This window comes from Elephas maximus, chromosome 2 (genome assembly GCF_024166365.1).
Source record: "Elephas maximus indicus isolate mEleMax1 chromosome 2, mEleMax1 primary haplotype, whole genome shotgun sequence".
Classification (NCBI taxonomy): Eukaryota; Metazoa; Chordata; class Mammalia; order Proboscidea; family Elephantidae; genus Elephas; species Elephas maximus.
In genome coordinates this window covers 125,133,148-125,149,448 of record NC_064820.1, presented here as the reverse complement: position 1 = coordinate 125,149,448, position 16,301 = coordinate 125,133,148, and the positions used below count along the sequence as shown (strand labels likewise).

At 44.6% G+C, this 16,301-nt stretch overlaps 2 protein-coding genes across 4 annotated transcripts in view; one reads left to right on the top strand and one right to left on the bottom strand.

The window, feature by feature from the left end:
• P4HA2 (prolyl 4-hydroxylase subunit alpha 2) overlaps nucleotides 1-16,301 on the bottom strand; it is a 287,775-nt gene that overhangs the window by 201,898 nt on the left and 69,576 nt on the right. The gene's annotated exons all lie outside the window — the stretch shown is intronic.
• SLC22A5 (solute carrier family 22 member 5) overlaps nucleotides 1-16,301 on the top strand; it is a 45,361-nt gene that overhangs the window by 5,859 nt on the left and 23,201 nt on the right. The window contains exons 2-3 of the mRNA XM_049872644.1: nucleotides 2,190-2,293; nucleotides 15,071-15,225. Of these exons, the coding sequence (XP_049728601.1) occupies nucleotides 2,190-2,293; nucleotides 15,071-15,225 (259 nt within the window). The remainder of the gene's footprint in view (nucleotides 1-2,189; nucleotides 2,294-15,070; nucleotides 15,226-16,301) is intronic.

Below are 16,301 nucleotides of genomic sequence, written 5' to 3'. Positions count from 1 at the left end.
GCTTCCCATCCCACCCCTCAGGAGGATTCAGGCCAAGTCCTGGAGCCCACTGCAATCCATCTGGTGGTCAACAGGTGAGAGGATGGGTTGACTAGGTTGGGAGCCATTCCATGCCTGCCCTTGTATTGATTTTTGAGGCCTCTCATTTTTCCTGACGCCACTTACTGGCTCCTGTGTTTGGTAGGAAGGAAGTACTAAGTGCATGTTTGCTTTTGGAGGGCCCAAAGTCAGGTCCTGAGAGTGGTCAAAGATTTTCAGTGGTGGATGGAGGGCACAGTTCCTCCTGGCCTCTTCACACTTGTCCAGAGTAGGGACAGGCTGGACCGAGTGGAGGAGGTAAGGTTGCAGAAGCCTGAGAGGTGTTCTGGGAACCTATCCTGAAATGAGCACTGCAGTCACCCTGTCCACCACAGAGCGTGGCCTGACATGGTTTCAGGTAGCACCTGGCTGTGGATTCCCTAGAAGCCTGTTGTTGGGGATCTGAGCTGGGGTAGGGATGGGAGACTACAACCTCAGAACTCACTGCAGAAACCGTTTTGGATTTCTAGTTCGCTGTGATAGCCCTTATGACATACCTATTGAGAAACAGCTGCTGACCCATGATTCATTTTTTTCATCTTCGTTGCAACAAAAGTAATGCATGCTAGCTGTGAAATAGATCCCATCATATTTATTAAAGCATGGCAATATCCATAATCTGGCCTAACACTCACAGGCCAGCACATTGGGATGTAGTGAGGGAAGAGATCCCATCACTGGATTCTTCCTTTGGATTTGGGGGTTGGATACTCCCAATTCCTCTCTGGGGTGGGGATTGCCACCCCACTCTCAGCCTTTCCCTGGGCATGCTTATTCTAGAGGGGAGAGCCAGCACAGTCTGAGTGATCCTTATCTTCAGCTGTGAGGTTCTTCACTCCCAGCAGTCTCCTCCCCCCTTCCTCCCCCTCCCCTATAGGAGGTAGCTGTGTGTGCACACTGCCACAGCAGGGCACTCGAGTAGACCTGTTTTTCCCTCCATCACTGGCCCAGAAGAGATGGCTTTATTCCAGGAGGCACACACTCCTCCTGCCTTGTTTGGTTACTGGAAAGGCAGCTGGCTCTGTGAAGGGCAGGCCAGCAATCAGGCACCAGGCAGGCAGGGGTCTGAATTCCCTGGAGGGTGGTTGTTCATGTGAGAAGCCTGTAGAGCTTTTTAGTTACTACAAGCACCATCTCTCTGTTCCGAGAAGTGTTTTTCTGGGAACTACCAAGTTTCCTGTTTTGGCTTTTCTTCCTTTTGTTTCCTTGTGAGGTTGGGCCAGCCTAATGTCTGAGTGTCCCACTGCTTTTCCTGTAGGCCCATCCCAGGCCCACAGACTTCTTTTCCTGTTCATGGTAACTGAATATGGACCCACATGTTGGGTGCTGGGAAACTAGAGCACTGCTGCCTGTACTGTTCCCTAATCCTTGTTTTACAAATGGGAATCAGGGTATTGAGGGGGAAAAATACACTTTGAGGTTGAACAACCAGTTAACAGTAGAATGGAAGCCAGAATGCAGTTTCCTGACTCCTAGCTCAGAGTGCTCTGCCATGATTGGGCCCAAGTGCTGTTGGTGTGTAGAGTCGAGGATTCCAACTCAAAATGTCACCAGAAGGTCTCAGGGACCATAGGCCCAGGGTGGGGACCTGAACAGAGCTGAAGGAACAGGTCCGGATGGTGCCCGCTGGCCCCAGCCTCCTTGCTGGATGCCTTGACTCTTACAGGCCCAGAGCCCACTCCAGAGTCACTCCTGTGCCATTCATGCCATGGCCTGAACCCCACTGAGCAAGGGAGCCCTGCGTCAGCCATACTGCTGACCTCTGCCCAGATTCTTAGAAGCAAACATGGGAGACCTTGCCTTTTCCTAAGGGTTGGCATGTGGACAGAGTGCTTGCTCCCTGCCTGTCCCCTCTGCTTCAAATTGGAAGCAAGACATTGGGGCTGCAAGCTATGAAAAACCGGATGGCGGAGCCCACTCTCCCTTCAAGAGGGAACCTGCTCTTTACCCTGCTACCCAGGGGAGCCATCACCTAAGGGAATTGACATACCATGCCCTAATGTAAACAGAGCATGTAGGGATGCAGGATATTCTCATTTAATTTTCCAAGAAGTCTTAGAATTAAAACAATTAAAAAAAGAAGTGAGTGATACATCCCTTTGCTCTTACAGTGGAACCTGGTGTGTGAGGACGACTGGAAGGCCCCGCTCACAATCTCCTTGTTTTTCGTGGGTGTGCTGGTGGGCTCCTTCATTTCGGGGCAGCTCTCAGACAGGTAAGGTGTCTGTCTTCTGCAGCTGCAGGGGACCCCAGCACTGAGCAAGGAGCATGTGCCCTTGCCTTCAGTTCGTAGTGTTCTCTCAGCCTAGGAGCTTGCATTTTAAAAGAAGGGGGAAGCTGTCTTTAATATAGACTCCATACGAAGTAAAAGAGCCAGTAACCCCCCACTCCCTAATCCTTATTGAGTAAAGAAACCTGAGCCATCCAAGCCAAGTGTGTCCGTGATCCAGGTGACCAGGTTATATGCTGTGATTCACTTCTGCACTGCCTGGCTGGCCTTCCCTGGTGAACGTGAGTTTTTCATATCCTCAAGTGTGGGAGAGGTTGATACCACATACATGCATGTGCACTGTATTGTAGATCTTCAGGTGATAACCAGAGATGGCAGCCTCTCCATTTCCAAGAAGAACAGCAGTCTTTCTGCAACCTGCAAGGAGATCTCACCACCTAGTAGTGGAGCACTGGGCAGAACTCTGATCTCCCTTAGCTGAGAAGCCTGTGGTTATGGCACTTACTTTCTGACAAGGAAGATGAGTCCTGTTTTGACCCATTTCTCATAAGTGGGTTACTTGTTCAAATCCAAGGCTTTTAGTTCAAGGTCCAGTAATGGTTTAGGGAGTCCATAAAGCCTTGAAATTATACGCACAATTTTAGAGATTGTATGTATGAGCATTTTTCTGGAGAAACTCCATAGCTTTCATGAAGTTCTCAAAAGGGTCCATTATGTTGTGTCTACCTAATCCAAAGCTTCGAGGTCTTTTGGAAAAGCCTGAGACGAGAAGAGAGGTTTTCAGGAAGGTCCTTGGTTCCCATATGCGAACACCCACAGAATCAGTGGTCACCAGTGGAGAGGAGTCCCAGCATCCTCCCAGCTGGTTGGGACTTCTGCCTGGGGTCTCTAATAGAGGAGTGCAGAGCGAGAATACCATCCTACCTTAGGAACAAAACCACAAACTCAGGGTGATATTTTGTTGTATTTACATCTATGGATTGTTGTCTCTATCTGAGAAGTCTTTCCTCATGAGAAATTTAAATATGCATATTTCTCACTAGATTTGTCTTTTCCAGAGTGTCATCTACCAATTTAAAAAAGGGAAAAATTCCTCCAGTCACCAGTAAACAAAAGAGTTAAGCAGGCCATGATTATTGACTGAGGATTCTAACTGAGCCTGAGATACTTGTCTTTTTGGGGGAAAAGACCTATACTTCCCCAGATCCTTAATCTAGCAACAAGCATTAATCATTTGCATTTTTTAATAAACATCTAGCACTTAATTTGTGTCAGATACTGTTATTAGCACTATATAAATAAAAATGCATTTAATCTTCATAACCTATCAGGTAGGAACTATTATATACCCAGTTTACAGATGGTGAAAATGAACACCAGAGAGATTAAATACCTTGCCCATGGTCATACAGCTAGCAAGCAAGGTTTGGATTTGGACCAAACCTTTTCTTGATCCAAAGCCCCTAATTTTTTTTTTTTTAATACTTCAGATGAAGGTTTACAGAGCAAACTAGTTTCTCATTAAGCCATCAATACACATACTGTTTTGTGACATTGGTTACCAACCTCACAACATGTCAACACTTTCCCCTTCTTGACCTTGGGTTCCCCCGTTACCAGCTTTCCTGTCTCTTCCTGTCTCTTCCTGTCATTTTGTCCTTGCCCCCGGGCTGGTGTGCCTGTTTAGTCTCATTTTCTTTATGCGCATGTCTAATCTTTGGCTGAAGGGTAAACCTCAGAAGTGACTTCATTACTGAGTAGAAGGGTGTCCGAGGGCCATGTTTGGGGTTTCTCCAGTCTCTCTCAGACCACTAAGTCTGGACTTTTTTGTGTGTGTGTGAGTTAGAATTTTGTTCTACATTTTTCTCCAGCTCTGTCCAAGACCCTCTATTGTGATCTCTCTATCAGAGCAGTCGATGATGGTAGCTGGGCACCATCTAGTTTTGCTGGACTCAGTCTGGGAGAAGCTGTGGTAGTTGTGGTCCATTAATCCTTCTGTCCCTTATATCTTTGGTTTTCTTCATTCTCCCTTGCTCCAGACAGGGTGAGACCAGTGGAATATCTTAGATGGCTGCTCACAAGCTTTTAAGACCCCAGACACTACTCACGAAAGCCCCTAATCTTAACTACTCTTCTATTTTATGTGGACTACTGTTCTAGGTCCCTACTCTACTAGAACATTTCTCTAGCAAGGCAGAATGTATTAAACAACTAATTAAGTATTTGTTATCCTTCAGTGTAGTAAGTGACAGAGAAGTACAAAGTATTGAGAGAATGTCTAACAGAGGAGGACAGGGAAGGTGTCCTTGAAACAGTGAAACATGAGCTGATGATAGATGAGTAGAAATCAACCAGCTAAAGGGGTGGTGAGGGGCAAGAACATTCTGGGCACAGAGAACAGCATGTGTTAAAGCCTAGACTCAAGAAGGGGCGTAGTACACTTTAGGAATTGGAAAAAAGTCCATTGCGTTAGGGGTATGGAGAGTGGTGTAGAGAAGAAGACAGTGAGTTCAGCAGAGGCAAGAGCGGAAAAGCAGACAGGGCTTAGTAGGTCACGGTAAGGAGTTTGGGTTTAATCATAGAGCAATAGGGAACTACTGAGAATTTTTTAAAGCAGGAGGATGACATAATCAGAATTGAATTCTTTAATTATTTGGCTACCTCAGGGAGAAAAGATTGAAGAGAAGCAATAGTAGGTATGGAGAGACCAGTTAAGAGGCCATCACAATAGTTTACACAAGAAATGATGGTGGCTTGGTGTTACAGATTGAATTGTGTCCCCCAAAAATGTGTGTAAATTTGGCTAGTCCATGATTCCCAGTATTGTGTGATTGTCTACCATTTTGTCATCTGATGTGATTTTCCTGTGTGTTGTAGATCCTACCTCTATGATGTTAATGAGGGAGGACTCAGTCAACAAGATTAGGTTTTGTCTTAAGTTAATCTCTTTTGAGATATAAAAGAGAGGAACAAGCAGAGAGACGGGGACCTCATACCACCAAGAAAGCAGTGCCAAGAGCAGAGCACATCCTTTGAACCCAAGGTTCCTGCCTTGAGAAGCTCGTAGATCAGTGATAACAAGGACATTTCCCCAGAGCTGACAAAGAGAGAAAGCCTTCCCTTGGAGCTGGCACCATGATTTCTGGACTTCTAGCCCCCTAGACTGGGAGAGAATAAATTTCTCTTTGTTAAAGCCATCTACTTGTGGTATTTCTATTATAGCAGCACTAGATGACTAAGACACTTGGTCTAGAATGATGGTGGTAGAAATGGAGAGAAGTGGTAGTAAGTAAACTCAACTGAACTTGGTAGTGGATTGAATGTGGTAAGGGAAGGGAGAAAGATTTCTGTATGACCAGGTAGATAATGATGGCCTTCTCTAAGATAGAGGATACTAGAAGGACCAGGTCTGTGGGAGGTGATGTTGAGCTCAATTTGAACATACTGAATTTGAGGTGACATGAGTGAGAATCAACTCGGCAGCAACGGTTTTTTTGTTTGTTTTTCTTTTTTTAATGAGTATGGTGCTCCAGGAAAGGTTTAGGCTGGAGAAACACATTTGGGAATTGTCAGCACATAGAACCCTCACTAAAGCCCTGAATGTAGATAAGGTTGCCTAGGAAGAGAGTGTGGCTGATAGTGACCCTATAGGACAGAGTATAACTGACCCTTAGAGTTTCCAAGGAGCACCTGGTGGATTCAAACTGCCAACCTTATGGTTAGCAGCCATCACTCTTAACCACTACGCCGCCAGGGTTTCCAGTATGAGTCGCAATCGACTCGATGGCAATGCGTGAGGTGGTGGTGAGGAAAAAAATGTGGAGCAAGAAGAGAGGGGGCCCAGGCTGAGGTCAGGCTCTCCAAGTGGGGATGCTGGCAGCTGAAGCTCAAAGGAATTACCTCCATGTGGAAAACAAGGAGAGGTAACCCAAGTTCAGCATCGAAACTCAATGCATTTTCCTATGTCAGCTGTGTCACAGGCTAGCCTAAGAACTTGATTACCATGTAACACCGTAATTATTTGAGCAAAGTATTTCAGATCCAAAAGGTCTGCTCCCAAGGTAACAGTGGAAACAAAATTCATGAAGACATTGAGGACTACCTTAGTATTCAGAAGGGCTAATACAGTGTCTTTCAAACCTTTTTATTAAGATTTTGGCAGCAGAACCCCTTCTTTTAAGTAGGATCACTTAAGTATAGTAAACGAAATAGCTAAAAGTATAGCTGCTCTGGCTGCAGCGCCTGCCTTCAGCTCCCACCCCTGCCCCTTGAGCTTGTCTGCACAAGCCCATGGGGGGCTAAGGGCTCTGTGGGATGGACACTTCTGATCTCATTACTTCTGAGTAAGCCAGTTCTAAAACCTAAGCCAAACAAATTACCTAACAGCAGGATTCATGCCTTCAACTTGTTGTCTAGGAGATCAACAAAAGCTTTTATATAGGGCAAAGGTTTAGCCTTCTTTCTGGCATATTAACAAGCCTAATATTTGAGAGCAGTTGAAATATTTCTGGGTTGTCAAAGTCTTTTATCTGACATAATCTAATCATCTTTCTGTGCATGAATTTTGAGAGAGGCACAACCCTGGAAAGAAGTAGACTGATAATTTCTGTTAGGTTTTTGTGGGTATGTGTGTGCTTGCCATTTTGTTGATAGACTTTAATAAAAAGTAAGCCCTTCTGGCCCCAAACCCAAACTGCTAGGACTGGAGCTAAATAAGGGTTCCCTGGGCCTCTGTCTCCTCTACCATCCCTAGGAGCTCTTGGGAAGGGAAAGCGGAGATAGAGGCTACACTTCTCTGCCTTGTAATTAGGGACTACTTCTTGGTTGGCATATAGGGCACTCTTGTTACTGAACAGTACAGGGAGAGTTGGAGTCTCCTTCACCAGGATTTCACTGAGGCTGGATAATTCTTGTTGTGGGGGCCATCCTGGGCATTGAAGCATGTTTAGCAGCATCTCTGGCCTCTATCCACTAGAGGCCAGCAGCAATCTCCCCTGCAGTTGTGACAACCAAAAATGTCCCTAGACTGGGGGCAAAGTAGGCCCCTCCCTGGTTGAGAACCACTACTCTAAACAAGCCGAGAGGATATTATCTTTGGAGAGCTTCATTGAGCACCTCGGGCCCAGTTTTCCCATGCCAAGGAGAAGGCCAATTTCTCAGCTGAAAAATGAAGAAGTTAATTTGATCAGATGGATGGCTTCTACACTTTTTTTTTTTTTTAATAATTGTTATTGAGCTTTAAGTGAACGTTTACAAATCAAGTCAGTCTGTCACATATAAGCTTATATACACCTTACTCCATACTCCCACTTACTCTCCCCCTAATGAGTCAGCCCGCTCCCTCCTTCCAGTCTCTCCTTCCGTGACAATTTTGCCAGTTTCTAACCCTCTCTACCCTCCTATCTCCCCTCCAGACAGGAGATGCCAACACAGTCTCAAGTGTCCACCTGATACAAGTAGCTCACTCTTCGTCAGCATCTCTCTCCAACCCATTGTCCAGTCCCTTCCATGTCTGATGAGTTGTCTTCAAGAATGGTTCCTGTCCTGGGCCAACAGAAGGTTTGGGGACCATGACCGCCGGGATTCCTCTAGTCTCAGTCAGACCATTAAGTCTGGTCTTTTTATGAGAATTTGGGGTCTGCATCCCACTGTTCTCCTGCTACCTCAGGGGTTCTCTGTTGTGCTCCCTGTCAGGGCAGTCATTGGTTGTGGCCGGGCACCATCTAGTTCTTCTGGTCTCAGGATGATGTAAGTCTCTAGTTCATGTGGCCCTTTCTGTCTCTTGGGCTCATAGTTATCATGTGACCTTGGTGTTCTTCATTCTCCTTTGATCCAGGTGGGTTGAGACCAATTGATGCATCTTAGATGGCCGCTTGTTAGCATTTAAGACCCCAGACAACACATTTCAAAGTGGGCTGCAGAATGTTTTCATAATAGAATTATTTTGCCAATTGACTTAGAAGTCCCCTTAAGCCATAGTCCCCAAACCCCCACCCTTGCTCTGCTGACCTTTGAAGCATTCAGTTTGTCCCGGAAACTTCTTTGCTTTTGGTCCAGTCCAGTTGAGTTGACCTTCCGTGTATTGAGTATTGTCCTTCCCTTCACCTAAAGTAGTTCTTATCTACTAACTAATCAGTAAATAACCCTCTCCCACCCTCTCTCCCTCCCCACTTCGTAACCACAAAAGTACGTGTTCTTCTCAGTTTATACTATTTCTCAAGATCTTATAATAGTGGTCTTATACAATATTTGACCTTTTGCCTCTGACTAATTTCGCTCAGCATAATGCCTTCCAGGTTCCTCCATGTCATGAAATGTTTCACAGATTCGTCACTGTTCTTTATCGATGCTTAGTATTCCATTGTGTGAATATACCACAATTTATTTAACCATTCATCTGTTGATGGACACCTTGGTTGCTTCCAGCTTTTTGCTATTGTAAACAGAGCTGCAATAAACATGGGTGTGCATATATCTGTTTGTATGAAGGCTCTTGTATCTCTAGGGTATATTCCTAGGAGTGGGATTTCTGGGTTGTATGGTAGTTCTATTTCTAACTTTTTAAGAAAACGCCAGATAGACTTCCAAAGTGGTTCTACCATTTGACATTCCCACCAGCAGTGTATAAGAGTTCCAATCTCTCCGCAGTCTCTCCAACATTTATTATTTTGTGTTTTTTGGATTAATGCCAGCCTTGTTGGAGTGAGATGGAATCTCATCATAGTTTTAATTTGCATTTCTCTAATGGCTAATGATCGAGAGCATTTTCTCATGTATTTATTAGCTGCCTGAATATCTTCTTTAGTGAAGTGCGTGTTCATATCCTTTGCCCACTTCTTGATTCGGTTGTTTGTCTTTTTGTGGTTGAGTTTTAACAGAATCATATAGATTTTAGAGATCAGGCGCTGGTTGGAGATGTCATAGCTGAAAATTCTTTCCCAATCTATAGGTGGTCTTTTTACTCTTTTGGTGAAGTCTTTAGATGAGCATAGGTGTTTGATTTTTAGGAGCTCCCAGTTATCTGGTTTCTCTTCGTCATTTTTGGTAATGTTTTATATTCTGTTTATGCCTTGTAGTAGGGCTCCTAAGGTTGTCCCTATTTTTTCTTCCATGATCTTTATTGTTTTAGTCTTTATGTTTAGGTCTTTGATCCACTTGGAGTTACTTTTTGTGCATGGTGTGAGGTATGGGTCTTGTTTCACTTTTTTGCAAATGGATATCCAGTTATGCTAGCACCATTTGTTAAAAAGACTATCTTCCCCAATTAACTGACACTGGGCCTTTGTCAAATATCAGCTGCTCATATGTGGATGGATTTATATCTGGGTTCTCAATTCTGTCCCATTGGTCTATGTGCCTGTCGTTGTACCAGTACCAGGCTGTTTTGACTACTGTGGCTGTATAATAGGTTCTGAAATCAGGTAGAGTGAGGCCTCCCACTTTCTCCTTCTTTTTCAGTAATGCTTTACTTATCCGAGGCTTCTTTCCCTTCCATATGAAGTTGGTGATTTGTTTCTCCATCACATTAAAAAATGACATTGGAATTTGGATCGGAAATGCATTGTATGTATAGATGGCTTTTGGTAGAATAGACATTTTTACTATGTTAAGTCTTCCTATCCATGAGCAAGGTATGTTTTTCCACTTCAGTAGGTCCTTTTTAGTTTCTTGCAGTAGTACTTTGTAGTTTTCTTTGTATAGGTCTTTTACATCTTTGGTAAGATTTATTCCTAAGTATTTTATCTTCTTGGGGGCTACTGTGAATGGTAGTGATTTGGTGATTTCCTCTTCGATGTTCTTTTTATTGATGTAGAGGAATCCAAGTGATTTTTGTATGTTTATCTTATAACCTGAGACTCTGCCAAACTCTTGATTAGTTTCAGCAGTTTTCTGGAGGATTCGTTGGGGTTTTCTGTGTATAAGATCATGTCATCTGCAAACAGAGATAATTTTACTTCCTCCTTGCCAATCTGGATGCCCTTTATTTCTTTGTCTAGCCTAATTGCTCTGGCTAGGACCTCTAGCACAATGTTGAATAAGAGCAGTGATAAAGGGCGTCCTTGTCTGGTTCCCGTTCTCAAGGGAAATGCTTTCAGGCTCTCCAATTAGAGTGATGTTGGCTGTTGGCTTTGTATAGATGCCCTTTATTATGTTGAGGAATTTTCCTTCAGTTCCTATTTTGCTGAGAGTTTTTATCATAAATGGGTGTTGGAGTTTGTCAAATGCCTTTTCTGCATCAATTGATAAGATCATGTGGTTTTTGTCTTTTGTTTTATTTATATGGTGGATTACATTAATGGTTTTTCTAATATTAAACCAGCCTTGCATACCCGGTATAAATCCCACTTGGTCGTGTGGATTATTTGTTTGGTGTGTTGTTGAATTCTATTGGCTAGAATTTTGTTGAGGATTTTTGCATCTATGTTCATGAGGGATATAGGTCTGTAATTTTCTTTTTTTGTGATGTCTTTACCTGGTTTTGGTATCAGGGATATGGTGGCTTCATAGAATGAATTAGGTAGTATTCCGTCATTTTCTATGCTTTGAAATACCTTTAGTAGTAGTGGTGTTAACTCTTCTCTGAAAGTTTGGTAGAACTCTGCAGTAAAGCCGTCTGGGCCAGGGCTTTTTTTTGTTGGGAGTTTTCTGATTATCGTTTCAAGGCTTCTACATTTTTTTAATGGTGACTGTCATGAATTGAATTGTATTCCCCCAAAATGTGTGTCAACTTGGCTAAGCCATGATTCCCAGTATTGCGTGATTATCTACCATTTTGTCATCTGATGGGATTTTCCTATGTGTTGTAAATCCTACCTCTATGATTTTAAGGAGGCAGGATTAGAGGCAGTTATGTTAATGAGGTAGGACTCAGTCAATAAGACTAGGTTGTGTATTGAATCAATCTCTTGAGATATAAAAGAGAGAAGCCAGCATAGAGACTGAGGGACCTCGTACCACCAAGAAAGTAGTGCCAGGAACTGAGCACATCCTTTGGACCCTGGGTCCCTGTGCTGAGAATCTCCTAGATCAGGGGAAAATTGATGATACCTTCCCCCAGAGTCTGCAGAGAAAAAGCCTTCCCCTGGAGCTGGTATCTTGAATTCAGACTTCCAGCCTCCTAGACTGTGAGAGAATAAATCTCTATTTGTTAAAGCCATCTACTTGTGGTTTTTCTGTTATAGCAGCACTAGATAACTAAGACAGTGACCTTGGGAAACAAAATGTATACAATAGATAAAAGCTGGAGCTCCCCTGGTTAATATGGGAAAGGGCCCAGAGTTCCCACTCAGTCTTCCCCTTTGCTTCGAGAAGCCTCTCCACTTCAGAGCTCAGTTTGAAAGCCACTGCTCTGTATGATTCTTGCCCCTTCCAGTGCCGAGAAAAGGCCTGGGCCAGGAAGTTGAGACCACAGCTACCACTCTTGTTTGTGAAAGGCTAATAAATGGGGCAGCACAGTCAAGTTTGGGCTGGATTTTTTTCTGCTTCTGAGGTACTGTACTGAAAAGCTAAGCATACTAGAGAAAGTGAAATCTGTCCCAGCGTGTTCCTTCTCAGCACTGGACTCACACACAGGCATTTATTTGGGAGACTTGGCCACACAGGAGCCTACTGGTATTGACCTTGGCTTTGAAAAGGTATGCTAAGCAGAAGGAGTGGTTCATGGGATGGGCTCTTATTCTCAGATGGTATCCAAGCAGGTGATATAGCACACCCTCAGCCCTGCCTCAGAGCTGCCCCAGAGGGAGGCTAGGCTGCAGGAGGGAGCCTACACTATCAGAAAGGGCTTGGAAACGATACCCTGAGCCCTTTACTGAGTGCCCTTTACAGAGTGCCCTTTACAGAGGCTGGCCCTGCAGGTGTCAGGTTCCTTGGCATAGCTCACCCCTCTACTCTTGTCCCCGCTTGTAGGCACGGGCACACAGTCAGGCCCAACCCTGCCAGTGGCTCCTGCCAGCCACTTTCATTGTCCCAGACATCTGAGCTTAGGAGATCTTCTGAGGTACCTGGCATGGTCTGGGCATGAACATGGTCCCAGACTTAACACAGAACAGCAAGCAGTACATATTTTTGCTTTCTCCCCTCTGTCGCTTTCATGGGCACAGTCAGAGGGAACTCTGCAAACTCGGCTGTGAGAGCTGGCTCGATCTTCCAGTCTCCTGTGAGGGTCCTTCTGAAGCGTGGCACTGTGGCTGTGCTCTGTAGCCAATGAGACTGTCCCACTGCTCTCAGGAGCTTGGGGCGGTTAGAGCAGCCCTTCTGTAGTAAAGGCTGCCAGGTTCCTGTGCTAGATGGAGGATCGGGATTGGGCCTGCACATCTAGGGCAGGACCACAGGCTCTAAGAAGGGAGACTGTCCGCAGCCTCCATGCCATCCAACCATGTAAGCCAGAGATCTGGGAATCTTTTCAACCCCTCCTCTCCCTCATCCCCTACCCAGTGTAACTGAATTTATCTCCTAAATATCTTTTACATCTTTCTGCTTCTTTCTATCCTCACTGCCATCCCTAGCTCAAGCTGTTATGCTCCTTGACCAGGAAGATTGCTACAGCTTCTTCCCTGGTCTCTCTGTATCCTGTCTAGGCCCTTTTCACTCTCCATACTGTAGCCAGAGTAATCTTTTCCAAATGCAAATCAATTCATCTTCCTGCTTAAATAGTTTCCTGTTGATTTAGGACAGATCACAAACCCTTGAACATGGCTGCAGGTCTTTTATAGTTTGGTTCTTTCTCACCTCTCCAGGCTTGTATTACAGAGCTGGCACCAGGCACACTGGCCTCTCGTGTCCATCACACCCCCTCCAGCCACAGTTTCGTGTGTTCTTCCCATGGTTTGAAACGCTCCCCACCCTACCCCTCCCCTCCACCCCACATCCCGAGTCTTCCTTGACCATACAGACTAAATCAGTGTCCTTGGTTTACGTTATCCTGGTTCCTTGTGCCTTTTCTTCATAGCACCTGTTAGAAGACCAAATGATTAATGGTACTCTTGCCCACTATACTGTGGATGCCATTGAAAGCTTGGCTCCTGTCTCCTAGCCTCCTCTTTTCAACATCTACTTTTCGTTTGAGCCTAATCTCAGTGTCCCATCGTTAGAAAAACTTTCGTGACTGCCTATTTCCCCAACCCCTACCTCCAGCCTAGGATAGATTCCTTTGTTGTGTCTCTTGTGGACCTGGATACCTTTCCTTCAGTGCATTTGTCTCTGTGTAATTATATATTCAGTAGTGCGGTTGTTTGGTTGATTCAGTTAATGTCTCTCTCAACAACTAGAGAACAGACTAGACTGCCTTGAGGACAGCGATAGCATCTGTTTTTATTCAGCTATCCTCCCAGTGCCTAGTACATAATAGATGCTCAATAAACATTCATTGAATGAAGATGAATGTTGGCCAACCTCAAGCTGAATCTACTACTTCCTACTAGGTGGGCAGATTCCTCCCTGTTTTTGCCACTCTTAAAAACAAAACAAATCAACGTTTTTTATTGTAAAATGGACAGACATCCAGAAAATCACACAGAACAAAAATGTATGGCTTAATGAATTACTCCAAAGCAAAAAACCTTGTAATCACCACAAAGTCAAGAGATAGAACTTTGCTGGCCGCCAAGAAGCCATGTCCATGTGCCCCATCCCAATTGCAAGGCCTTCCCTCCCTCATTAAGTCTTACTCTTATAATAATCACTTCCTTAAGGGTTTTTTATAGTTTTATCACCCAAATATGCAGCCTTAGGCACAAGTTTATTCTTGCCCACTTAAAAAAATTTGACATGCCTTTCTGTCTAATTCAATCTATGGATTCTCTCTCCATCCCTTTCTTTGCCTTACAGGTTTACCTGTTGAGGAACCCTAGGCCGTTTCACCTAGAGTTTCCTAGTCCGGATTTTGCTGATTGCACCCTCATGGTACAGTTCAGCATATTCCTCTATCTCTGTATTTCTTGCAAATTTCAGCTGGATCCAGGGGCTCCATCAGGTTCAGGTTCAATCCCTTTGGCAAGACTATAGGAGACAGAGAATGGTTGTTTCTTTTTATGATATTAGCATCTTTTTATGATGTGTAATGCCTACATCGGAAACCCTGGTGGCATAGTGGTTAAGTGCTACGGCTGCTTACCAAGACGTCAGCAGTTCAAATCTTCCAGGTGCTCCTTGGAAGCTGTACGGGGCAGTTCTACTCTGTCCTATAGGGTCGCTATGAGTCAGAATCGACTCGACGGCAGTGGGTGGGTAATGCCTACATCAGTTCATTCAGTGGAGATTGTAAAATGGTGGTATTCTAACCTGTTACTTCTTTTCAGCTAATAGTTGGAATGCTTTTATGAAGTGACACTTCCCCTCATGTAGTATTGGTTACTGTTCACCTAGTTGACCTAGAGGAGTCAGGACAGATGCTCCTTTCCCTTTATTTGCCAGTTTTCATGATAATTGTCTCTCCATCATCCTCCAATGTTGACCTCTTTTCTTTTTTTAATATCATTATGAATACATGGATTTAAGCATATTGATGTGTTTCAGTCCATTACAATCATTATTATAATTGTGGCACCAAGTTTTAGACAACCCAGGTGTCTAGGCTGCATGTTTGTCCTGGGGAGCAGGGAAGGGAAGTGATAGCACAGAGACTGGGATACTGGGCCGTCCCTGGCACCAGATAACCTGGCAGCACTCTCCCTGATGGATCTGGGGAGAGTCCCTCTTTGTGAAGCTCATTCCTGTTGCTTCTTCCCAACTGATTATCTTTCACTCTTCTTTCCTTCCCAGGTTCGGTCGGAAGAATGTGCTGTTTGTGACCATGGGCATGCAGACAGGCTTCAGCTTCCTGCAGGTCTTCTCGACGAACTTTGAGATGTTTACTGTGCTATTTATCATTGTAGGCATGGGCCAGATCTCCAACTACGTGGCAGCCTTTGTCCTGGGTATGGCCATCAAGTTAGAGTTGAGTACTTGATCCTGTGTTTCACCATCATCACATTAACCACTTTCTCTAGCAGCACTGAGGTGGATCCAACTTATAGGCAGGGAAACTGAGTCAGGCCAGTGACCAACTTCGGGTCCCCAGCAGCACAATAGCCTGACTTCTAATCCAGTTCTTCTCTGGCCTCTGCAGTGTGGCACCTTGGTCTTGTTGGCACTTAATGGCCATTTTACTAGGATTCACCAAAGATCAGAGCCCTGGTGGCCCAGTGGTTAAGAGCTCGGCTGCTAACCAAAAGGTCGACAGTTCAAATCTACCAGCTGCTCCTTGGAAACCTTATGGGACAGTTTTACTCTGTCTTACAGAGTTGCTCTGAGCCGGAATTGACTCAACAGTAGTGGGTTTGGCTTTTTTTTTTGGTTCACCAAAGATCATCCATGGAAAGTCTGCCACTGCCCAGGGCGGAGGTAGCTAAGGAAAGAAGGAGGCATGACTTGAGGAGTAAGGTCCACGATTGACAGTCTCACCAAGGAAGAAAACTGCCTCCTCTGAAAAACATTGTGGTCAGTCAGAGTCTGCTGACAAGAATCAGTTGGTAGTAATGGGCTTTAGTTACCTTCAGGGCTTTAATTCAGAGTACGTGCTGCACGGCTTTGGCTCATACATACCAGCCTGTTCTCACTGAAAAGTTGCCAGTGCCCCTGTTTGGAGGATTCTGACTCTAGCTTATTTGTCTTTGAATTCCTTGAGTTGTATTGTTGAAAGGATTATTTTTTTCTCCTCACATTTAATAAAATACTTTTTCCTTAAAGGATAAAAGTCAGCTTGTGCAGCCTCAGTGCTGACTTCACCTTCAATGAATTCCTCAGGTGGCGTCTTTAGCATGTGGTGTAGGAAAGCGGTGACATTTTCATCAGCAATCTGTCACTGAGGGGCCCGAGAGGTCACAACGAGGTGCCCCCAGGAGATGGTCAGACCGGACTGGGTTCAGAATACCATCCCCTCCTCAGGGTTTGGGAACTTAGACATAGTTCTGGCTGCTTTCTTGTCATGCTCAAAATAAAACCATAGAAGACT